Source organism: Pholis gunnellus, assembly GCF_910591455.1.
Source record: "Pholis gunnellus genome assembly, chromosome: 14".
Classification (NCBI taxonomy): Eukaryota; Metazoa; Chordata; class Actinopteri; order Perciformes; family Pholidae; genus Pholis; species Pholis gunnellus.
The window spans coordinates 2,433,586-2,459,979 of record NC_136541.1 but is presented as its reverse complement, the minus strand read 5'-3'; the positions used below and the strand labels follow the sequence as shown (position 1 = coordinate 2,459,979).

Here is a 26,394-nt window from a genome sequence, read left to right as displayed (position 1 = left end):
TCTCCTTTGACCAAAAAAAGAGAAAGTTCTCAGCTTCCTCTCCTCCACCTTGTTTTTTTTTCTTCCCGCCATCCGCCGGCTTCTCATCCGTTGCAAAAAGAGAGAGCACCAAAAAGAAAATTGCACCAACGGATTTTTCTTCGATCTTTTCCATTTTTTTTTGGGACGCAATTCAGCACACGCTCAAAGAGGAGAGGAAGAGGAGGAAGAGGAGGGGAGGCAGAGGAGAGCAGCAGCAGCCTCCAACACTTCCACAGAGAGGAATGAGATGCTACTTGTTTTTTCTGAGAGAGAGAGAGACAGAAAGAGAGAGAGAGAGAGAGAGAGAGAGAGAGAGAGACTACAAAGTGCGCTGTGGGGCTCCTCCTTATATTCCTCCCATCCCTCCCCTCCGCTCCCTGCCTGTCTACAGCACATGTCACCTCCCCTCGTTGCCAAGGCGACGGCTCCACATGTTGCCGACAGGAGGAGGAAGAGGAAGAGGAAGAGGAGGTGAGGACAAGAGAGAGAGAGAAACGGGGGGGGGGGGGGGGGGGAGAACAAAATGAGGAGAAAGGAAAAGCAAAGAAGGAGGCGAAAAGGAGGAGGAAGGGATTAAGGAGCGGAGGGATGAGGCCGTGAGGAAATGAGGAAAGGAAAGGAGGAAAGGAGGAAAAAAAAAACTCATTCCCGCTCACGCTGAGCCTTAAAACCTTGTTTTCCTTCAAACAAATTAAAATCATTCCGTCAGAGCGCCGACGTTCACTCGTTCCGCTCGCTGGAGGGAATATCTGCAGACGCCAACAAGCCGCTGCTCAACTCAAGGAACAGATTCCTGCAACTCAGGATTTCTCTCTTTTTTGAGCAACGAGCAGAAGAGTCGTCCCCACCGGCACTGCGGAGCTTTGCTCTCCAGCTGAAATGTGACTCGGTGAGAAGACGGTTTTGCATACGGTTGTAGGAAAACTCTGATACGTGAAGAGCTGTGGGAGGATTCCAGGGACGGCTGCTGACGGCGTCTTAACGTCACGTGACAAAGATGAATACGTAGAGCGGGTAACAGACAGTCAGCGCTGTCATCGTCGGGGGAGGAACCATCTGTACAAACAACTCAATCAATCACACGTTCAGAAGATACTAAATGTCTCATGTGGATTCCACGTGATCGGACAAATTCGGGACGACAGATTTGTCGGATTTTTAGCCGAATGTTTGCAGTATAGAAACGCCCAAAGTACGTTTGAACTGATTCAGAAACTGTGTCACGATCACACAGTTCAAATTGTGAAATATCCCTCTACGCACATCATGTGGTACTATTCTAAAGAACCAAATTAAAGGGATCCGGCACGAACTATAATTTCAAATACTGATATCTTTATTGGCCTAAACAACCAAATATGAGTTCCTAAAATGATTATGTTTGCTGAAGAAAGTCTCCCTCAATAACAGGCACACAATTCACTTAAATAAAAAGCATGTTTTTAACACTAAATGAAGCAGAAAGCAGACGTTTGCATGGAGCAACGATTGCACTCAGAAAACGAGTTCAGACGGAGCGTTAAAGTTCCTGAAATATGGTGCGAAACCTTCTGATTGAGAAGGAAATACGTGCTGCACTACCGACCAAAAAACTAAAAACTTGATTTCCGAGAAAATTCACAGGAATCCTGCAGTTTCTCTGAAATGTTCTCTTTGCAACGAGGAAACCAATTAAATCTCTTCAACACACGAGAGAAACGAGACCGATTGAAACGTCTGTTTTTAACAAAACGTCCTTTTATTCACAGATCGATGGATCGGTTTTATCTACTGTGGTTATCTTCATCTTCTTTGCCAAAGAGAGAGTGCAGCTGACAGTTACAGTTTGTGCTGTTACTTAGGGATGTCCCCCCCCCCCCCACCCCCCCCACCCACACACACACACACCCACACACACACACACACACACACACCGTGGCCACGACCACGACTAATCAACAAATAGGGCTAATGAGTTATTAGCTGCGGAGTGGAGAAGGAGGCGCTGAGACCAATGGAGGACTAACAGCTGCAGCAAACACTGGAGGAGGGTTAGAGCATTAAGACTGGAAGGTGTGTGTGTGTGTGTGTGTGTGTAGGTGTGTGTGTGTCCCATCGTACCACTGTGTGCAGTTGGGCTTAGAAAAGAAAGTGAGGGGGCAAAGAGAGGAGATGCTGCCTAATGCAGATGACAAGGTCTTTCCTGGGGAGTGTGTGTGTGTGTGTGTGTGTGTTGATTAGTGTGTGTGTGTATATGTGTGTGTAGGGGGCTCTTCAGTTTATCTTTCTATTCAAACCCCCCCGTCCCTCCGTCCCTCCAACTCCTTCACAAACACCCCCACACCTCCTTTTGTCCCCTTTGGCGACAGCTGGAGGTGGCAGGCAGTGAGGACCCTGCCCTGTGTGTGTGTGTGTGTGTTTGGGGGGGGTTGCTTGGTGGCTGGTGGACATTGGGGGGGGGGTTTAACCAGTGCCTTTCAGTTTGTACCCCCCCCCCCCCCCCTCCACCTACCCAGGTCTTAATGCTCTGAACACAAGCTAACCGAACTGGAAGCGAGAGAGTAAAGGGAGCTTTGGGCGCCAATGTTTCATTTCCTTTCCCTTTTAGCAGAAATTCACTTCCCGCATCGGCTATTATTCTCCACAGCTACACCCCCCAAAACACACACACACACACACACACACACACACACACACACACACACACACACACACACACACACACACACACACACACACACACACGCAGTGCCACCTCCCACCTCTACCTGCTCGCACTCCTTCTGTCTCTGTCTGCATCACGGTTGTATAACAACAGCTTACAAGCAGGAGGTTCAACCGCCGTCCTCACACGTGTCTGTCAAACTCTAAATCAATTCATCTCCACAGACTGGACTTCGGTTCACGCTTCATCACGCCTATTATGGAAAATACTACTTTTTGATTGGCCTGAGGTGTCTTTAAATAAAACAACAGGACATTTTAGACAGATTACAGTCCTGCCACCCCGTATCAGAGCAACGAGGTATTAAAGCTTTAATATCTTTTACGTTAACGGTGAGTAACATAACTTATGTGTTGAATAAGAAATGCTCTTTCTAGCAGCAGGCAGTTAAACCCACTTTAGGCTTCCTGCCCAGCACCAAGCAGAAAACATTCAAAGTTAGCGACTACATCTGTGAAACAGGTGAAGCGGAGCGTTCTGAACCAGAAAAAACACGGAAAACATGTCGTTTTTTAAAATCCCCCAAATTACCCCGTTCATCACAGCCAGAGGACGTAAAAAGAAACACGATTGTCGGATTTTCAGCTTCCCGACGGTCCGTGAACACATCACGTGTGGACAAAGAGCTCCGGTCAGGAAAAGCAACCGAATCAAAGCTTAAAGTTGTGACATTTTAGCAAAATCCCTTCATCCAACATGTCTCATTTAAAATGTTGCCTCAAATAAATGATTTGCAGGAACCAAATATTGTGAAAAAACAATAAATTCTGCGCGACTCAGCACAACCGGGAAGCCATGATGGACTCGGCTGAGACCAACAGAAACTTTGACTGAACAGCCGGCTGGAGGAGAGGTTAACATGTACAGCCTTTGTAATGATTTACGGCATTACAACTGTGTAATGCTGCACACTCGACATGTTTGAGTTACTTCTAGTCGTGACTGTTTTGTCTCCGCCATAAAATAATCTCAAATGTCATTAAACTACGAGACGGTCGGTGTTGGAAGAGTCTCGTACGACGTCCTGAGAGACGCACACGACCCGAACAGATCGTTCTGTCTGTTACGCCTCTTCGGTTGAGAAGGATTTCAGAGACGAGTTGCAGGACTGTCTCTGAAAAGATGGGAAAAAATCATCTTTCAACAACTTCAGAAAGTCAGAGAGACAGTGTTTTGACAGAACCGATCCACGATGTATTTGCATCACGACACAAAGAGCATCATTCAAAATGCTTGAAACTTTTTCGTGCAACTTTTGCAAAATCTTGCCCAAAACTGCTGGTTGCATCTTTTTAGTGAAAATTAGACATAGTGTCTACCAATGACGATTATTGTTTGCATTAATCAGACTCATGTCTCATTTCTTTCATTTAAATGCTCCTCTAACACCTTGTAGGTTCTCTTAAGTAACAGAAATATTCTGTTTTGTGATTTTCAGGAAGCATAAAATCATTTCTTCTTTTCCGACTTAACGTCTCCACGATCTACTGCGATCTGTTCATCAGCTTTATAACACATTGAGATTGATAGTGGACCATAAAGTTGTCTTCCCTGCCACCACTTGACGCCTTAGAGAAACACCCGGAGTGACGAGGTCTCTGCTGTCATTAGCGACGGATGAACGGAGGGTTTTTAGACCAACAGTCTCCTCATAATGAGCTCGGAAAAAACATCACTCATCTCGCAAGCCGTACAAAAAACAAAACAAGACGCGTCTGCCTCTTTGTCTGACGGCTTCAGAGACGACACGGGCATCAACTCCGCCCGTCAGCTCTCTTGTCAGATGGAAGCGACATCAGAGGCCGCCATTGGCCATCGCCTGGATACCCGCAAAACAGCTTGTTGCGATATTCAAACGGTCACCGGTGGAAACCAAATGAAAAGCTCTCCGACGGCTCATTCAGCCCGGGACCACCAAACTGATGTCCTTTGTGTGCGGTGCAACATATTTTGGATTCCTTGTGACCCCACCGTCCTGCCCCCGCTCGCCTTGTCTCCTCAGATGGCACCCAAGACAAAAGAGCCATCATCCGCATGATATGGTAGCCCCTCGGCCCCCGACGCCTCCCGGGACATAAATCTCCCCAACATACAGTAAGCAAGCATAATATCTGGGGGCCGACTGTGACAGGGTGTTTTCACAGAGTTACATATATTATAGTGGACCAACTGCAACGGAAAGTCTGCAGAGATAATTGGATTTTTCAGAAAATGATGCTAATACGGGGCAATAGTTAGACGTCTGCTTTTACTGCAGTGCGCTACACTTCAGAGAAAATATGTACACGTATCACGTAAACAGAGCCTGAACGCATCATGATGTAACTCAATGCAACTCCCATCAACGTTGGCAGTTAGCTCAGCAGGACTGTGCAGCCCCACCGGCTGCTAAAGGCTAACGCTAGTTAGCTTTCGTCCTGTTGGTTACAATGCAGAATTATCAGGTAATGATAGCGATGGTGAGTTCACTGCATCCTTTCAGGTCTCAGACGCTGTTAAGACTCCAGCAAGATCGTATATCTATCACAAACAGAGCTTGAACGCATCATGATGTAACTCAATACAACCTCAGTTGACGTTAGCGGTTAGCTTAGCAGGACTGTACCCACTTTGTGTCTCCCAATACGTCTCTACTCCAATCAATCAGAGAGTCAAACTTCAGTCCATTTTTGCTTCACTGTCGGAATCTTTCATTTTGAAATCGCAAAATTTGACTGCCAGCATTCATCCAAAGAAAAACATCTAAATGCTGGAATATTACTGCCGATGGAGTGTTTTCACTGTCGCGGTATTGCCGCTAAATGAAAGACAGTCGTGTCAGTTGTATAATCTCACTGTTACATGAGGTTTCATCACATACGCTGATGTACATACAGTATACATCTCTGCACACACACATGGTAAAAACACACTGCTGGTTTCCTCAGTTTCTATCTCCGCACTCTTTCTGCAACACCAATATTCTTCAGCTACACCCGTGCATATAAACACACACCTGATGCCTATCTTTCTTCTTCATGTTCTATCTTTCTACTGCACAGACTCCACACACATACACACACACACACACACACTGTCTTGTACCTATAGCTAAGCTCACTTCACAAGCTGGAAAATGGCTCGACAGTGGAGGCCGGTGTAACTGTCTTCCCTCTGCAGAGAGAGAGAGACGAGCATGAAACAATTCTCCTGACAGCCTCGACTGGAGCCGCCTCACCGCCAGCCGGTCTCAGTCGGCGAGCTCCGTTTCACCGGTCCAATCACACCCTCGGAGGGCTTAACGGCACCGCGCGCCGACTGCTGTCCCCCCCACCATCAAGTCACGGGGGGACTGTCCTCGCCAGCCGAACGACAGACGGTCTGTTCGTCCAAACAAGTGCGTCTTCTTTCCCGCTGATGTTAGTCTGACAAGTGATCCTGCAAATGATCCGGCATCAGCCCGTTGTCCCTTTTCTTGGCTCATTGTTGCCCTCTCACAGATATCTATTATCTATTTTGAGTCAGAGGGCATGACAGCATCAAGACAACCAGACTTATTCTAAAAAAAAAACCTCAATCTGACCAGTTCGGGCCCGAGCGTGTCCGCCGCTCGGCCGTGAACGTCGTGACACTTTTTTGAAAGAGCCTTCTTTGGTCGGGGAAGCGAAGATAAACGTTTTCCCGTCTCCCTGCCTCCTCACACATCAAATGGAGTCTTTTTCCATAGGGGAGGGAGGGAGAGAAAGGATGGATGGATCCCCTTCAACCATCACCTTTATCAGCCATCTTCCCTCCGCTGTGAGGAGGACGCCTCACAGCTCCACTAAATAAATGGAGGCTTATTTCCTTATGAGATGCAGACTGAAGGGGGAAGGTGATAACAATGACTTTTCTCAAGTCATTAAAGCCGTTTCTACATCTGCTTGTGGGGTCCTGGTGGATTGTTTTCTTCCCTCTGTGTGACAAATAAACACTCGCTGTGCCGCGCCGCCACACAACTCTCACACGGCTGCAGGAAGCGCTCTGAGGGAGTTTTCATAAAAGAGCATTTAGGACGTTTCTTCAGGAGGCAGCTCTGCAGGACTTTCATAATCAGCGTTGCTTTACTTCAAATATGACCCGAATTCTTTCCATATATACAGTATATATGTGACAGCAATGCATTGTGGTTTTCCTTGAAGACATGCAGTCTAACTCCAGTCTAAAAGAATGATGGAAACACACCTAAAGCTGTTTATAAAGCCTGAAAATGGCAGGAAAAGAACAACTGTTGCACCGTAGCGGTCTAGTCACGGCACAGTTCAGCCGGCCCACGGATGACTCGAGCGGACGGACTATAACTGACGATACCTTTGCTCGTCTTCACCGGCTCTCGCTCACACCGTCCGTCATCAACGGTTTCACGGGTCAAACAAAAGGTCACAGTCACGGCCTTGAGGGTTGAATTCACTGGAGCTCTTCTCTACGTGTTGAATCATAATGCGACAAAGACATTTGAGTGACACGTTGAGGGTCACTTCAGCTGCCGCCATCATCACGTGGAGAAAGACACCGGTTAGCGGCTCCAACCGGAGGACGAGGACGAGATGACAGATGTGTGAGGCTTTCACGCGTTCCATCTCAAAAGGCTCCTCGGGTACATCAACACTTGGCTTTTTTGGTTCCACTCTGTCGACCAGAATCACAGCAGCAATACAGCAACCAACCACGAACCACGAAGCAGTTATCAAAGCTTCTCAGTGGCTGCACAAATAATTCAAACAAAGTCAAATAATTCATTTATTATAACGCGAGCCTGTGATGAAAAAACAAGCTGCTCGTGTACGTTGCATACCAACCAACTCGCAGTGTGCAGGCAGCATCAGTATGTTTTAATAAAGAAGATATTTAAACTAGAATGTGTCTATAACTTTCTTATTGCCGTACTTGATTAAAACGCCTCTTAGCTGAGATATGATCGCACTATAGCTGACCCACGCACAGCAAATAAAATAACATTATGACTGTTTCTAACCAAAAACTGCATTAACACAATTTGATTGACATTTGACATTTGACAAACCTCCACATACTCACATGCACAGAGCCTCCAAATACAGCGACATCGTGTGTGTGTGTGTGTGTGTGACCAGATTAGCTTGTTAAAATAGAGCAGCAGCGTTAGCATGCACCGCGCTTCAAAGCGAGGAAAGGGCTGTTGATCAAGGTGAATGCTACGCTTGTCGTCTCGCCTCTCCCTCACATTCAATCACCCACACGTCCGCCTGCTGGCTGCCAGAGAGTGTGTGTGCGTGTGCGTGTGTGTGTGTGTGTGTGTGTGTGGGGGAGGCGGGGTTGATGCCATGTATGAGGGAGTGTGTTAAACAAGTGCTAGTTTGTGTGTTCATGTGTGTGCAAGGGTTAGGAGTTGCTTAGAGAGTGTGTTAGGGGTGAATACACGGCTGTGTGTGTGTTTTATATGTTTGTATAGATGTCGCGTGTGTGTGTGTGTGTGTGTGTGTGTATCGATGTAGTGCATGTTTTCCTGCACGTCATTTTCCTTTTTCATCTCAGCAGCACTGAAATGTTCTCAGAGCTCGGAGTTCTTCCAGGGAGCTGGTTTTTTGAGGGATTCGCGTGCGTACGAGCTGAAAGGAGGCAAAACCTTGAGGTTAAATGAGCAGCCGGCTAATAAAATGGCCGTTCGTGGCTCCACGGCAGCGTTCGGTTTGAGAGTGAAAGACAGCGGGAGGGGAGCCGGATGTGCAAAGCATCGCTACACTGCTGCCGTGTACCACTCAGGTCTCATCACTTTAGTTTTTCCATTTAAAACAAAATCTAATATTAGAATTAATTGTTCGATGAACTTCTTTATAAAATGTCACGGTGATCTATTAAACGGTTGTTGAGATGTTTCACTCTGCAAAGCGACACTTTAGTGGAGCTAAAATGATCCCGTGTGTTGTGTACTTACTGTACACCAACTAAGTTCCTTCTAGAGATACAAAGCTTTCCAGGAAGTGAGAAATTCAAGAGCGTTATATTTATATATATATATATATTTCTATTTAATACCTTTTTTTGTGTCCAAAAATCCCATGAAACAACAACTGAACTATTAACAAGTGTTATCCAAAGCCTGATACATCTTCATTGTTGGCAAAACACGATTAAAAACACACCAGTGAGCCTCCACACACACACACACACACACACACACACACACACACACACACACACACACACACACACACACACACACACACACACACACACACACACACACACACTGTAGTGTATTATGAATCAATCCCACATACACACTCTTGCCTCCACCAACACTCACTAGCAACAAATGTGGATTAATCCGCTGCTGAAAATAGTCCCCAACAAACGCACTACTTATTCATGTTTAAGGGACGTTTGATAAGAAATGCAGTGATCAGCTGTTTTAGGAAATAAAACAAACCTTGTGCATGCCTTTGTGAGACGCTTTTATAGACTCAAATCTTCAGTGGAGACCAATAGGAGCTGAGAGCCACAGACAGGAAGTATTGAGAGACGGACAAAAGGAAACAGAAAAACACCGGCCGGAACCTTAAAATGATTGTCTGACAAAAATTAGGAACAGGAACTAGTTCAGCAGAAACTATTTCATATAAAAGTGTTCACAGTGAGAGGTGAGGGCATTACTTTGGAAACACTGTGGGTGCTGTGTGTGTGTGTGTGTGTGTGTGTGTGTGCGTCTCGTAACCTGGGCAGATTCCACTGAAAGTATTTGCAAAGGGAAGATACCGCGGGAGGTAAATGAGATACTTGTTTTGCAATTTGGGCAAAGTGCCCCTTTAATCCACACCCCGACGATTCAAAGAACCCTTCAAGAAATTAGAGGCGTCACAAACGTCCCAGTTTGAATCTCGTGAGGACATTTGGTTCCTCGAGTGGAGAAAACACACAATCAACAATCAATTATTTTAAAGATGCAAATGCTACATGTACCACTTCAGATGTGGCAGGTGCACGGCTTGGTTTTTATCTCCCGACTCTCCTGCAGTCGAGCTGAAGTTGTGTGGATTTAGAAACAGTGACGGCCTTCACGTCTTAGATCCGCGTCCTTTAGCTGACTGATTGTGGGCTTCCTGCCTTAACGTGAACTTAAATTCACCAGCGGGGGGGGCTCGGCGACCGCATCGATGCACCGTGCACGGGCTAGCACGCTAACCATTAGCTGCACTCGGCAAAGGCTGCAAAACAGCCAGCCGTGGAATATTAAATACACGTGACCCCGGAGAGCACATGTTAACAAAATGGCAGCGACCCGGCCCCCCCCCCAGAGGGGAGTGTTTGTTTCCGCAGCGAACGGGATTCCCCGCAAAACACCGTTTAGTCTCCGTTCATCAAAGTCATTTTCTGGTTTGTGTTTTTTTTTTTCCGAGCACCAGGGAATCAGGGCGAGGTCACCGTTTCCACAACGGGAGGAGGGGAGGGAAACATCGTTTTTTTTAAAAGAAAAAAATAACTTGCATAATTATTCATCATTAGCTGCACCCCATCGGCCCACACCCATGTTATCGTCATGACAACGACCCCCTCGGCCCGAATCACCCCTCCTCACTTCATCCCACCCGTCCCTCAAACTCCGGCGTGACGGGCCTCCTGACTAAACATGGCCGCCAGGCACCTCTCTGGCGTGCAGAGCGCTGCTCATTTTAGCCCGTTATTCAAATAATAAAATTAACTGAACTGAACTGAAAAAAAACATTAAACTGAAAAGAACAATTGGAAACAATGTGTGTGTATTTATATATATTTGAAATAAAACTAATCTCCTATTTGCATCCCAAAAGCGTCGACACCTTGAAACAAAGTCTGTACACGCTCGCGTACGAACCCTGTGACGCTGCTTCCTCTCTGATGCTTCATGCGTTCTTCTCTTATTGGTCCTGTGAGAGTGAAGAGGATAATTCACAGCTACACGTCTGACTGACTGCAGCATTAAGCTGCAAACTACGACGCTCTACTTACCCGTCGAATGACCGAGTGTCAACATATACGCTCGTTGCATCAGGTCCTCTCAAAATACACTTTTGTTTTCACAGGAAGTTAGATTTAGGCAACAAAACCACTTAGTTAGGTTTAGGAAAAGATCGTTGTTGGCGTTCATTTTCACTGAGAACGCTATGAGAACGTAGTCTGTACTGACTGCAGAGTAAACATTCGGTTGAATATGCAGAGATATGCTTTGTGTATGCAGTCCTGGAGTTCTCAAGACTTTAATACAACGACCTTCCTTTGACCCGTGACACCGTGGACCTCATCGACGTGCATTGGAAAAAAACCCTGAGGTTCGCAGTCACGCCTCTCTTATCAAACATCCTCTTTTTACTCCTCAGTAACATACAGTCTTACTTAAGCTCTCTGTATTTTCATAAATAAAATATACTCTCACGACAGAGAGGATACAACAAAATGCATCAAAAACCACGAAGGGGACAGGAAGTCCGAAGTACGTGTTCAGAGCGAAGGCACGGGGGGAGATTACAAACAGCTTCACGCTGGAGAGAAAGGTGGTTTTCTGCCACACAGGAATGTTCTGGATGTTGAAATGTGTTTGTTACACAGAAATTGCATCATGAAGCGAGAACGCGACGTGTAAGCCAGCGTGTGCTGGAGGACCAGGAAGCGCGACGATGACATCGGATTTAAATAAGCAACAACAGATGAATTGACTTCACATCAGAGCCTTCATTTGTTTGTTTTCACGTGTTTCAGTTGAATTAATGTGAATGAATCGTGTGTTCTTTCAGCTCTTTGATTCTCCGTTCACCGCGGCGGCGTTTGAGAAAGACAAAGTTCTCCTCAAGAATTCAAGGCAACACCAGCTGAGCAATGGATATTCAAAAAGGTCATTCTGTGGGTGAAGTGTTCCTTAAACGACGACCCAACGGTGTCGTCCGTTCTATTCATTTAAAGAGAAGCCACATTAAAAACCTTTCTGTCTCTGTAATGTGTTTCCCGTCGCATTAACACGTCATAAATAAGTCTTAAACTGAAAAGAAAAGGCATTTCAATGTCGCTCAGTAAGTAGTTGCATCTTATTTTCGTAGACCAAGTGCCCCAAAAAACAACGGAGCAATGTGTCTGTACTGGTCAGTGTGAATGTGCACGGACTGAATGAATGAATGAACCAGCGGTGCAGAAAGAAAGTTGGTGTTGGACCAGGCCGCTCACTGGGAATCTCTATTTCATGAGCCGGCCGTCTGCTGCTGTGACAGCAGAGGGGAGGACCTGTGGCAGTGAGCCAAGATGGCAGCATTGCCCCCCCGTCACCGAGCTCACCGTGTCCTCGCCGTGTCCCCTGACTTAAGGTAACGGCTCCAATTTCACAGTTTAATTATGGCTAATCTGAGGGAAACCGAGCCAATGCTAATGAGACAGAGCGTGCCGGCGGCCAGCACTCGCCGTGGGGGGGGGGGGGGGGGGGGGGGGGGGGGGGCAGAGTCTGGACAAGGTGCTGAGGATTTTACAGCCTGGGCGTGTGCTGTGAGCCCAGCTGGGACGAGGTGATGCAAATTTGTTGGGAACCTTTATTAACAACTAAAAAGTCATTCCGGAGATGTTCACCGTTTGACTGTAAAATCACCATTATGTTCTAAAGAGCATGAAAGCGGGAATAACTCTGCGTGACGTGAATGTTTTATTTGTTGTGTTGTAGATTTATGCTTCATTTAAAGTAGGCGTACCGATGTTCTTCCTACTTCTTGCTGGTTGTGTTCGTAGTAAATGTGCAACACGTTCGTACTGTTTTAGTCCAAACCGCTGAGCAGATGTTAGCGCTAAGATAGCTAGCAACAGACGGCAGTGTTTCTCTTCCCTCCAGACAGATATGTTGATCATTTTAAGTTGAATGAAAGTGTTTATATAATGATATTAAAGGCTTTTCTTGGTTATGAATGACTCGTTCACGTTGATTTCCTCTTGAACTTTGTTATTTACCTTCGTAAAAGTATGTCAAATGAAAAGATTACGTCTTCACGAGTGAGCAGTTTTCACCTCAGCTCTTTGACGTGTGTGTGAGCCGGCGTCTCGCTATGAAAGTATCCCAGTCTATAGATGCACACAAGTTAAAAAAGGAAGCCATTAGATTGTTTTGCGGTGTGTAATGGTTAACAGACACAAACCAGCAGCATCTCCACAGCTCTCTCTTTACATCGCAGCGAACGCTCTAATTAACTTTCCATCGGCGGCCGTTTCTAATTGATTGGCAATCAGCCGCTCGTGACAGACACCTAGGAGCTGCAGGTATTCATGCATTGCACCCGGTGTCGCTCTCATTTCATGGTGGGTGCATGTTAGATACTGGCTGTTTAGAAGCGTTATCAAAACACAGACAATTTAATTAGTCGCCCTCCCCAACTCAGAAACGTCACGGCGTCTAAAAAAAACGTAGGAAAACTCTGTCCGGGCTCTTTCAAGGTGTCCTGTCTCAGATGTCCTTTAGAAGATTACAGATACAATTCCATCAACATTCATATCTTTCCTTCCCAACCAGGGTGAAATGATCAACTTGCTGAAATCTACAATTGGGCATTATCTTTTTTTTCCCCGCTTTAAGGGTAGAGAGGATTGCAATGTCTAAAAAAGCAGCGGTGTTGGTCTGGAAAACAATGCAATCTTTTTTCGAAGTATTCATCACCTGATAAAAGCTGCCAAGGTCAGACCTTATGGCAGATTGCTCGATCGAAAACATTTGTGCAGCGGCTTTGTTTGCCTGGAGTGCACTTTTAAAAAGAGCAAAAATCGGCTTCGGGAACAGCAGCAGTGGTGGTTGAAGTGCAATAATGTCCGCTGCATTAAACTTTCTTTTTCAAAATTTGTACCATTAGTGGTGTGCTGTGACGGCGCAGCGGGCTAAGAAAACAGAATTCTCATCGCTTTACCTTCTCCTGGTCTTTCACTCCGAGCTCTCTAATGAAGACCAAAGTGGTCTTTGCGGAGGACGCTGCATATATTTCTCCACGACGGTTTCATCAGTGCTGCTCGCAGACTGAAACACGATTTGGATCGAGAGCACTTACGCGCTTACGGTCAGCTTCCGTTTACGTATGCGTCTGCTGCACCGTGTACCAGAACAAGAAAAAGATGGCGCAAGACGTCTCTTATTACAGGAACATGGCAGGCGAGGAGCTTCTTTTTTTTAAATCGGTGCCAATGTTCTTGTCTGGGAGCTGCCATGTCGTCCTCTTTTATATACAATCTTCTGATGCCTCCCCAAAAAAAGCACTTCAAGGTAACATCTGCAAGTATTGTTGAAGGTTGCGTTGCCTTTCTCAGTCTGCCCTTGGTTAAACCTGCTTCCCTTTCATAACGCTTCCAATCGTGTATGAGATGAGACCCACCGTGGTGAATGACTCAGTCATCAGCATAGAGACGCGTTCCCCACTGCTCGTGATCAGCGCAGACACACAGGAGCTAAGAGTGATATAATAAACGGGCGGGTTAATATCTGCTAATTGCTCACCGCGCGGCTCATGCTGTGATTGAGAACAGCGACATTAGCCGACAGGAAGAAGACAAACAACGGTAATACGAATTAAGTAGTTCTATTATATGCACGTGGAAACGACCGAATGGTAAGTAGCAACCGAAACAAATGAGGAGTCAGGTTCGCTGCTGTGACAAAACACAAAGAGGGGGAAATTTATTCTAAATCCGCACAATTATCTCATCAATCAGCGAGGTATTGATGATCACTAATCAAAGCAAAATAGATTTTCTAATGTTAAAGTTTGTTTTGCGTGTCACTTTTCAAACTTGTTGCAGAGTTTTACTGAGAATAACTTCAAGCCTCAATCTCTATCATCAAAACTTTACAGAAAATCCCCATTTTTATACGACATACATTGAAGTGTAGGTCATTCATGCTATTTCCACATAATCATTACCATATACAGGAACATACCTGCATAATCTGTGCTCAGGAGCAAACATCGTGTTGCTGTGGTGTCTCTTTCCGGATTCACTTTAACTCACAGTGTTCAAATAAATAGGGTTTAGTTGCTGTGGCACCAGTTTTAAACAGTTCCTAAATTGCCTGTTTACCTGTTTGCAGACAACAAAAAGCCTCGGCACACATGCGGTGACGTATACGGCGAAGGAGACAAGCCGAACAGCACGACATCGTCGGTGACCTTCCGAGTACCGGCGGCTCCCAGCGGGATTTTCTGGGAGCTGCGCTGAAGTTTTGAATCGCTCGAGTACTGCAGGCGTGTAACGCGAGCCATATGGGAACTGACGCTTTCTATACTGTCACATTCAGTTTACACCGAAGCACCAGCTGAACCATTAACAGGTAATAATGAATCATGAAGCCGCCGCGTCCCACTCTGCTGTCTCCTCTGCATCAAAGCTGCATCATATTTGAAAAATAGTCGTTTTTTTTTTTCATTTCTATTTTGATCCCATCGGCTTTACCTGTCGTACATAATTCTAGAAATTTGAAACCGTTATCATCAGATTGGTGCTTTGTTCCGCTGTCGTGGTCACCGGCGGGCCACACAAACTGTACAATTAAATATCTCTGAAATGCATTTTGTAATAGAACGATGAGAAAGACTTTTCAGTGTTTTTTTTTGGAAGGAAGAAGATATCTTGTTCCTTTAGAGCTATACTGAAGATTACTGTTGATTTGATTGATACATGCAAGCAAAGTGAGTAGAACAGGCCACGGTCGAGTGTAATCACGGTGTTTTTGTTATTTTTCATAGAGAAGTGGACGTTAATACGGCAGCCAGGACGGTTTGTATCTGTTGAGCTGCAGGTGAGCCGTGGCGTCTGATGGTACAATGAACTCAAGGCCGCCGCCGCCGATGAGGAGGAGGAGGAGGAGGAACACTCACCTTCAACAGTTAGCCTGCCATTGAACACACACCGTACGTCTCTGTTAGAAACACACACAGAGTTTAAGTTTGTGTCAAATTTGATTTCCTGTTTCTATAAAAACAGCTAATACGCAGTAGCCTACTCGGTCACGACTGTTGCAGCTGTACAGTGAATAAATAGCTTTTTTCTCCAATATTTAGAAAGTCTAGAAGAGTCCCATGATTGAATTATTTGATCCTCATTCAAGGTAGCACATGGCGAACCAGGAAGTTAGCCAGCGCGGCTGGCAGAGGTCTCTCACCTGACCTGTTCTGATTTATAATAGTTGTATCTTGTGAACCATAATTAACTTCTGGTTTTTCAGGGTTCTGTCCTTAGGAATAGTTCTCTTAAAATTGTAAACCACACCATTTATCTTTTTATTTCAACAAGGCGGCAACCTCCAGTTGTGCCGAGTGAAGCCGATGCGGAAGAGTCTTAAACCTGCATTCTCTCTACTGACCAGCAGGGGGCGACTCCTCTGGTTGCAAAAAAGAAGTCCGATTGTATAGAAGTCTACGAGAAAACGGTTCTGCTGGCCCAGTGAAGGGAGGGAGGTATTCTAGGGAGCTCGTAATGGCTGCTGCGGTGGTTGGGGGGTAATTACGGCCGAGCCTTCGGGCCCTGACAGTCTTCCTTTTGCCCACCCGCGGAGCGCGGCGCCTCGGCTAACGGCGATCTCCGAGCCCGGCTGTCAGTGTCTGCTCGGCTCCGCAAGCCTCCCAGCTAACAGAAACCTTTAGCTGCAGATGCCACGCAGTGTGTGGTGGCGCCGCTGCTCCCATCACCGTGAGGATAAGGGCATTTTGGGGGGGGAGGCAGATGTGCAAATGAAGAACAGAGCAAATGGCACACAACATAACAACCGACCGATTTACACAAACATGGGTGCTGCGAATGCTTTCTCCCTTCTTTCTTTGTCTTTCTTTGTTTTACTTTGTTAACTTTGTTTTTTAAGGAGCTATAAGGTTGTAAAAATCCTGTTATCCTCATTATCCCCATCTTCAGACACCCCGAAGGCCTCAATAGCAAAAATTGCGTGGGCGTCTCTGAAATCACAAGGCAATTATTTGTCACTTGCAATTGTCACTAAAATGTCTCTTTAAAGCTTACTAAGAGTATTTCTCACACTGCTCTTAACCCTCTGAACCACAAGCAGTTTCTGGGCGTTTTGTTTTGCTCCCGTCAACAGAAAACAGGACAATCACGGCGACAAGAAGAGAAAACTCAAAAATGTCTTTTGTGCAGTTTTACACAGATAGAAATCACAGATAGAACCCACAAGTGTTACCAAAATTGGAAAAACAATTTGCATTTTCACTAATCTTTAACCGTGGCTGAGGAACGCAGGATGTAATGCTACAGGATCTGGTTTGTGATTCTTGGTTTGCGTTGCGTGCAGGAAGCATTCGTCGTGCACGCTGTGTTCAAGGACCTTCGGAAAGCTTTTACAGCTTCTGGCTACGAGAAATTTCGGTTATTTCTATTCAAAAGAAAACATGCTTTTCAAACCCGCCGGTTGGTTTTGGGTAGGTTTTTTTCATTAGCTGATAATGTTTACGTTAACGAGTGATTGGACAGCAACCGGCCATCGACCATCATACCAAGAGGCCGCTGGCTAACCAGGCGTGAGACGTACTTTAATAAGGCGGGCCATTTCAGAGCATCGGGCCATTTTGCTCAACGATGTGTGCAGACCAGCAGCGCTGCAGCGTGACGTCCGGGCTAAATTACAGCTCAGTATTCAGGACATTAGATGGAGCCCACAGGTGCATATTAGCAGGCTTGATGCTGTTGTCTTTACACACCGCGTGCACCTTGTTTGCCAGAGTGGAGCCTCTCAGGAGCGCGTGTTGTCTGAGAGAAACGAGAGATCCAGAGTGAAATTCTGGGCTTTCATTTTTCAGCTCTTTTCCTGGATGACCTCAACTGTACCCGACAGCCCATTTAGCGCCTGGGGAAAATAGGAGAGGTGGCGTGAGCCTTGTATGCCAGCTGTCTACAGCGCCACGCTGTTTGCCAGAAAGCCCAGCGGGGCGTCCACAGCCCCTGCATAGGTAGCTCCAGAGAACGACATGTGCATCGACAAGACTCCAGACCAGGTATGAGGCGGGCTTGGCCCCCCCCCCCCCCCCCCCCACTGTGCTTAAAAGGGAATATGTGCAGCATTTCAAATAAGTTACATCAGCATTTTGCCATTGATTTCTAATAAACCAACAGGGCCTTGGCTGGACCCTGTCAGCCTCTAGCAGCCTCTCCGCTGCACTTTAAAAACGTTAACGACTCCTTTGGATTTGGGAGGAAAATCAATCAAGCATCTGTGACGACACTCATCATGCTGGTCTCCTCGAGCATTCGTAGAAATATCTACGGAAAGATTGTTGGATGTAATTCATAGATGACGAAATGTTTTCAATTGTTATCCACGTAATCTTGAATCTTGGGGGGGGGGGGGGGGGTTGGGCGGTTGGAAGAAACGGCGATCTTTCAGCCAGGAGTCGGATTACGAAATGAACGTAAGTTACCATATTTGAAACGCTGAGGAGTAACGTAGAGACGCCGTATACGTCTCTGGTAGAGACCTGTCAATCACAGTAAGGTCTGTTTGACTCTAAATGGACCATCATTTACTAAATGAACATCATGCTGTATTGAAGAAGACTTGAAACTAGAGATTGAGATCATAAACTCATGTTTACAATGTTTACTGAGGTAATAAATCAAGAGAGAAGTAGAGTCATTTTCTCATAGACTTCTATACAACCAGAGGAGTCGCCCCCTGGTGGACACTAGAGAGAATGCAGGACTTCAACCAATATCTTATATAACGTAACAATTTGAATGTTAGACAAGTAGACCAAAAACACACGTGGCAAAGGCATTAAATTCAGATTCCTGTTGGCAAGAAAACTATCTTCCACAACCAGGTAGACCACATACTATGACTGACACCTGGGATGTATCCCAGCATGCATCTGGCCCCCTAGGGCCCCCCTGCTGTGAGCTTTCATTATCATATCAAAGGCCATTCGTGCGCCGTGTATCCCGGGCCAGAGAGAGAAAAAAAAAATTAGAGCCAGCACTTCAACAGCCTCTCGATTCAATTTTTCACATGGAGCCATTTGAATATGTATGGCAGGAGATGCAGATGGGTCCGTGAGTGTGTACACTCAGGTGCACTCTCACGATCATACATGCAGGTAAAAACCCTGCATGTATGCGAGCTCACACGTAATGCCATTGTTTTGATCTTCTATGATTTATTTTCCCTCTTTGTGATGAAAATTACAGATAGAGCCGGGCACCGTGGTGAACAGACAACCTTGATCCAGTGTGTGTGTGTGTGTGTGTGTGTTGTGTGTGTGTGTGTGTGTCTCTGCTTCATGAATATTCTCTTTCAAATCCAGCTCTGTTCTCAGGCACCTGGGCAGGCGGCACGAAACAATAGTGTGTCATTACGAGCGATGGTATCACTCCGCTCTCCTCCAAACACAGAAGCGGCCGTGTGTTCTCGGTGAATCCATCGTGGAGGCCGTTCATTGTTGCTCGGTGGGTAAAAAGAGGACACGGTGTTCTACTCAACAACATATCCTGCAATACTGTGAAATGAGGAGGACCTATCAAAAACAAAATTCAACCAAACATGATGAAAACTACGAGAGCTGGTTAAAAACAACACTGCTGTTTTATAATCTCCCCGTGGCGGCCTGTAGCTTGCGTTAGCCGTCGGTGTGTTTACGGTGTCGCTAACCTTTGGGCTGTGTGGTTCATGTACGCTTCCAACGTTCTCGGTTTGGTTTCGTGGTGGCAGAAACAAGGTGACGTCTAAGAGACCGCTACACAAGGTGGGGGGTTGTTAGCAGATTGGATTCGGCGCCGGAGGTCGGGAGCTTGCCGGCGCCCGCCGGGTCTAAAGCTTGTGTATCGGCAGGAACAGTTTGCAGCTCTGTGGTTAGCGCCGGCTTGAGTTCGAGCTAACAGCTATCTGCCGTGCACTCCTGGCGGCGAGGATCGGTTTTCCTTCCTTCGACATGCCGCGGGGGGGGCTAGCTGGTTTTATCGTACCTTATTTCAGTAGAAACCTCTGCGACATAAAGTCACATAAAGTCAACGTTGTTCTTCACATTCTGTTTGTAATGGGGGCACATCTTTCCATACGGTTTAAACTAAAATCGTACACATTGCACTTCGAACCTCAAAGCCGAGATATATCGCTTAATTACTTCTCCCGACTGAAACAGAGTTTGCCGTCCAACCAACCAAAACCTGCAGCAGCTCACGAGTTCACTCCTCTCCAGCTCAAATCAGCTGCTGTCATCTTTAATACTTAAATCAATCCGAGGCTGAGAGCGTAAATGTGTTCTTGCAGAGTGAGTGTGTTAAGTGGCGATGGAAGGAGTCCTCTACTGTTCTTTATTTTTACTTCCTGTTTCATTAGCTCCTTCCTTCCTCCCTTTATTTGTGAAATCGCTCTTTCAGACAGACAGACTGGAAGCGCCTTGATTAGCGGTGAACAAAAACGAGCTGGCCGGGGTTGGAGGGGGATTAGTGCCACTCCAGGACAATTATAATCTGGTTGCTGCCACGGCAACCTTATCTCCATACCTCCCTCCCAACACACACACACACACACACACACACACACACTCTCTTAATTGGACGCGAGTGGTTCTCTTCGGCCTCCGGTGAGGTCGTGTTCAGTCGTGAGGTAACGGCGGTCAGACTGGAGGAAACTGGACGGAGCCTGAAGTCCTTTAAGAAGCAGCGGCGTCGTACGAACCTTCAGAAGGAAACTTAAACGAGGATGTTTGAGGTTTTTCATGAAGGCGTGTAATCCATCAACGCCGCTGAGTCGTCACTGTGTGAACATGGAACGTCCTGATCCAACGGGCCGGGCCCAAAATGGACTGTGTGTCATATCATGTCACTGGAACATATGCTGAGTGGCCACTTTATTAGGTACACCATTATAATGTAATGCAATTCAAACAGCTGTGTGTGTGTGTGTGTGTGTATATATATATATATATATATGTGCAGTATATGCTTGTTGAATTTTGCTGAATGCGATGTCAAATTTGGTTTCTGTGTCTCAGATTTTCTTCGTATAGAAGACGATTGTGATGTTTGTTTTTTTACAGGTTTGTATGCATCTTTAATTGATCTATCGTGGGTTAATGTTTTGTTTAGATCAAGCTAATTAAACTGTGTTAATGTGTTTGTCGTGTTGTCATTTTCCGTACAGCTGTGAATGTAAAATATAACGTTTTGCTAATCATAGCAGGTTTGAATAATGTTAAAGATACAAAATTGTTTGATTAATGTATTTAAACTATTCTGTTTTTAAAGCTTTAATGTTTCTTAATGTCCAGTTCAAATCATGAAGCTTGAGGATCTGAAAACGTAGATTTACTCTGTACAGTAATTGGTAAAAGCGCATTACAATTCAGTATTTATGATTCCTGAGAGGGAACTTTTTTTGATAACTTGTCTGTTTGTTCAAAAGCACTTGTTGTCGTGAACGATGTGTGTTCTCGGTTTCCCTCCTAAGAACTTTGACGTTCCTTAAACCATATTTTACAGGATAACAAGTTGCTTTGTCAAAGGAAGTGAGATGACGGAGTGAATGTGCTCCAGTTCATCACAACACAGCTTCAGAGTTCTAGATCTTTCCGTGACACAGCGGAGAGAGGATGACGCAGACTAAGAGAGATTCTACCATTCTGACGGATCAATCTATAAAAGAAGGGTCCAGAGTCAAAGACGCGTGTTCCTCAGTTTCATTTGTCAGTTGTTGTCAAATCAACTTGTTGCCGTTGTCACGTTGCAGATTTGGCACATCGATAGTACTACATGGGCCTTAAGAACAAATTTTCTGAATTAATTGATTCTTTTACCAACGAGTGTCTCTCCAGTCAGTCCCGGCTTAAAGTGTTTTTCAGATATCTTGCTGACAAACTGACACGTCCCCACTTTCAGTTTATTTTTGCATTTCCCCAGATTTATTCGAGTGTTGCCGCTATTTTGTAAATTGCCTGCACTTAAGAGTTGAGGAAAGCAGATATTTCCACTAAACTCATCTCCGCCGACGTGCTCGCTGAAGCTCCTCTGCCGTCCTGAATTCCAAAAGAACAAAAAAATTAAATAAATAACAGCCGTGAGAAAAGGCGAGGTACCGCCTCGACTTCTCAGTAAACTTGACGGGTGAGGAACTTGGAAGCGAATCATGAACGACTGCACGGACGGAGAGGGAACAGCGGGAGATGAGCCGATTCACTCGGACCGGACACGGAAGCTTTTGAACGGGACTTCGGCTTCCTTTCCCTATAAACTGCATTTACTCGATGTCTTTCAAGGTTGAACTTCAACATTCAATCATTCTACAGCACGGGCTTTGCACAACACAATACGAGTCGTATACAGCAAAACATCCACCACCGCGACCTCTTCCTACACTATGAGCTACGTTCTGTTCAAGCGAGTGTTCATTCAGAGAAGCTAAAGAGCTTCGTTAACCCTCAGAGACCCATATGGACCTTTTCTCTGTGTTGTGAGGGGGAGCTATAGGTCAACAGATATACGCCTCATTGAAGTGTTTCACATCGTGTGGAAGCCGGGAACCTGAAGATGAAGTTGAGCGGCAGCTCAGCCGTGTGTGTCAACTTGTTCTCGCTCGATTAAAATAAATGGTGAAAGTTGTAAAAAGGCGTAGAACATTTATGATGGAAGTGTGATGGCCGTCCCAATGCTCTATTTCGTCTCATCAGTTGTTGCACCAATTTTTGGGTTGATACCATTTGTGGTAAATTTTTTACCACAAATTTTCACCAAGAATTGATGAAAATTGGTGAAAATATCAAAAACCCTCTGAAATACCACATTAAGTCACCAACACCTTGATGAACACCAGAGACATATTCACGCTGTTAGTGTACACCAACGAGCAAGAGAAACGTGTTCTAAATATCTGAAATAAATCTCTCTGTGGACACAACACAGATAATTACTTTATATTTGTGCTTAAGTTGGCACACTCGCTCCACGTAACTCCTGGCACTAAACATGCCGGATTGTCAGATGCATAAACTTTAACAACCCCACAATAATTTATGTTCTGTTTTACTGATCGCCTGTTTTTAGTCTTTATTGGTTTTATTGAAAGCAATTCCTTCCCCATTACCTTTTGCTGCAGCAACAGCCCCACAGGGGATCAATAAATGTTCATGTTGTCTCCGCTTCAAAACGGGTTACATGCATGTGCACACGGGCGTCGAACGAGAGAAACCAGAGTCCATTCCTCCTCCGACGCTCAAACCGAGAGGCCCGTTCACGCCGTCCAAACAAGAGTCGAGCTGGAAAACAAAGTGCACCCTTCTGCACTCTGGAGAAGCTAACTTTTTTGTTTTTTGTGTGTGTGTGTTTTTAAACCTGTCAGCTGTGATGTAGTATGTTAATATTCTTATTTTACAGTAATATGATAAAGCTATAATACCCACCGTACGGGGTGATGATGGATGTTTGGTTGCGGGTTCAGACTCTCTAACTGGCAGCCTGTGATGGAGGGATTTGCTCTGCTTCTCTCTCTCTCTCTCTTACTATGGAGGTTCGATTGGACGTAATTGGCTCCTGTTTGCAGCGAGGTATTGATCACCACGATAGGCCCTCCATTCCACCCCTCCTCCTCCTCCCCCTCCCCCCTTCCTCTCCCACACCACGCCGCTGCCACTTTGATAAGCATGGTGAACGGCGTGCCGTCATCGGCGCAGACTAACTCTTGAATCAGTGGGCGAGTGCAGACGCTCAGCAGTCTATTTATCTCAGGGATGGTGGAGAATAGCAACGCCGAGAGACGAAAACCAAGAGGGAGAAAGAGAGAGGTGGAGGGGATGGAGTAGGCGCCAATCATCAGAAATGATGCTTCCTAGAAGTATAAGTACAATTATAATGTAGCTAAGGGTGTGTGTGTCTTTCCCCATTTAACACACATCTTGATTTATTGTCTGCTATAGGATACAATCGACACATTTTAATAGCTTGTTAGCTAACGTAGCTCCTCATTAGTGATGGCTGGCTCTCGCTTTCTCCGTCTCCCCCGTTGTACTTACAGACACACCGCCCTCTCTCTCTCTCTCTCTCTCTTTCTGCTCGTACAAACAGGTGACACGTAAAAAGTGGAGCTTTTTCTAACTGCGTCGGTTATTGTGGGACGTATGGATTTTGGATCGATTCCCTTCGACTTTGGAGCTGGATTCATAGTTTTCAATCGTAGTAGCCGTGTCTAAGTCTCTTGTATCGATTTTTCTGACACGTATCGGTTAATCTTCCCGATATGTAGTCATAAAGACAGTGCAGCTGCGTTGGGGGCAACTACACACACTACCAATCCCTCAGTCTAACCTGATGTATATGCTGATGATATGCTGCTTATTCTACATAAAATATAAAAACTATAAACAGAATGGAATGCGGTTGTTCATTTTAACAACAATCTGTCTTTCCAGTAAAATAATGACTCAAAAACTTGTAGAAATGCAAGACATCAATAGTGACACGTCGGGAAATGTTTTTTGTAAAATGCATGACCTACCTGACAATATTTGTGTGCTTCCAACCTTGTGTCGCTTTGAGGAAGACCCTCGTCTGTCTCAACACGACGAAGCCTCCGTGCACTAAATGTTTTCCCTACTCGTGGTGTAACTTGGAGGAACTTGCCCGCACAGAGCCCCGACTTCAACACCATCCAAACAGCTTTGTTTGGGATGAACTGGAAACGACAACAACTGGGAGCCAGAACTGATCAACCAACAATCAGCGGTGAACCTCACTAACGGCTCTCACGGCCGAATGGGACGAATCCCCGGTTCCATAAGGGCAGAGGCTGCTGTACAGTAGCAGTCCGTGGTTCGGCCCTCGGGCGCAGTAGGATCATTGTGTTGAAGACTCGTACCGTAACTTGTTCCCACTCATTCAAACCTTTGATTTACATTGAGAGGGAAAACCCGATGTACTCACGTCGGTGACCCCGGCCTCCAGAATCCGGAGCTTTGCTTCGTTCTCCAGAGATTCTTTCTGCTTAACTACAGTCAGAAAAAAACAGACGGGGGGGAAAACAACATTTAAAAGGTTTTACAGGAAATAAAAATGGAATATTTGTGCAATCTGTCTGTGTAGAAACAGCAGTCAGTGCTTTCTACCCAGTCTAAACTGGACACACATTAATGTGCAGGATGCATCCATGTGTGCAGAAGCTGCTAATAATCAATGGTGCAAAATCCACCAAAGCTGCTTTTAAACTCAGCACTTGACTGATTCACAGAAAATCCATAACTTCCTTCTTCATCTTTAAATATGAATCATATCTACACACACACACACAGCAGAGGCTGAACCTCATTGGTTTGAAGTGATTATTGGTAGAACCAGTGAAAAACATCCGACATGTTCTACCATCACCACAGAAATGTTCACTTATTTTCATATCAGAGCTGCAAGATCACATTATTATTTATGTTTGTTTTGTCCTTGAGGACTTTTAAAAGAAAAAAGTTGACATTTAGCTCAAACCATCAGCCAGACTCTTAAATCTTGTGACTTTATGAGTAGAGAGGACTTTGCACCGATATAATGCAGCGTCTTTCTTCTTTGTTACTGCTCAATGCACTTTCAGACAATTTAAATTACTACCGCAAGGCAAGGACGCTGCTCCATCCACTATACCGCCGTCCTTTAAGTAAGAGGAGCGCATACATTCACCTTCAAATTGGTGGTAAATTCCACAATGTTGATGCCCAATCAAAGCCACAAAACAAGACAATAAATCCCAAGTGCTCCAACATACATAAACATACACTGCTTTATTACTGTTTGCTTATTTATTATGAATCCCTGATGATCCGGCTCAAGTTTCCCACCAAAGTCAGATTGTTACCAGATGTCATTTGAACACATCATGATGTCGCCCAGTGAGTTGTTGTTCCCCGTTGTAGCATTATCAGGAAAATGTTCTATCGGTACCGTAGAACGACGTTCACCGTCATGTTTTCATTTTTCGCCATCGACTTAGTACGGACGTGTCGGTTCTTGTGATGCCTCTACACATCTCGTGACTGGTCGTACGTCGTACTGACAGATATCATTTCCCTAAAATCTCCCTTCACATACAGCATCTTCTCAGATTCACCTCACTGCCACCGCGACCTTTAAACTTAAACGCCAGCGCCCGCTCTAGACCGGATTTCAGCCAACAGGTGGTGATGTCATTGTGGGTTGTCGTGTGAGCACTTCCCAGACGCCAACGTCTGCTGAATTAGGGCAACAAAAAACCTCCTCGGGGCTCGGCGATATATTCTGCCGTTCCAGAACCAAATGAGCTATTACTGTAGCATATCTTCACTTTATGAAATATGAATTTTCTAACCTGAACCTGCCGCCAGGCAAATGTTACAACAAATTTCCCCACAAATAGAATTAAACCCGGCACAAAGCTGTCGATTTCTTTTTTTCCCTCCCCATCGCCTTGAAGGGAAACAAAACGGAGAACTACAATTTATATTCACGGCTGAGCGTAATATTAAAGCCAGAACAATATGTTATGAAGAAGAAAAAAAAAGAAAAGGGAACATAATTACATTCACTTTACTTTGCATCTGAACGCGCCGGTGTGGAGACGGAGAGCGCTGCTTCTCCTTTTGTTGACACGCGAGGCAGATGAAGGATATGCAAATAAGCGAGCCTCGACTCTGCCACAGTCTTTGCAAATTCACATTTTTATAATCAGTCCTTCAATCTGT

General features: G+C 45.4%; 1 protein-coding gene across 1 annotated transcript in view; it reads right to left on the bottom strand.

Annotated features, from left to right (window-relative positions):
- LOC306706006 (receptor-type tyrosine-protein phosphatase N2-like) overlaps nucleotides 1–26,394 on the bottom strand; it is a gene marked incomplete at its 5' end in the record, with an annotated part of 170,828 nt that overhangs the window by 53,166 nt on the left and 91,268 nt on the right. The window contains one exon of the mRNA XM_079172920.1: nucleotides 24,617–24,681. Coding sequence (XP_079029046.1) covers nucleotides 24,617–24,681 — 65 coding nt within the window. The remainder of the gene's footprint in view (nucleotides 1–24,616; nucleotides 24,682–26,394) is intronic.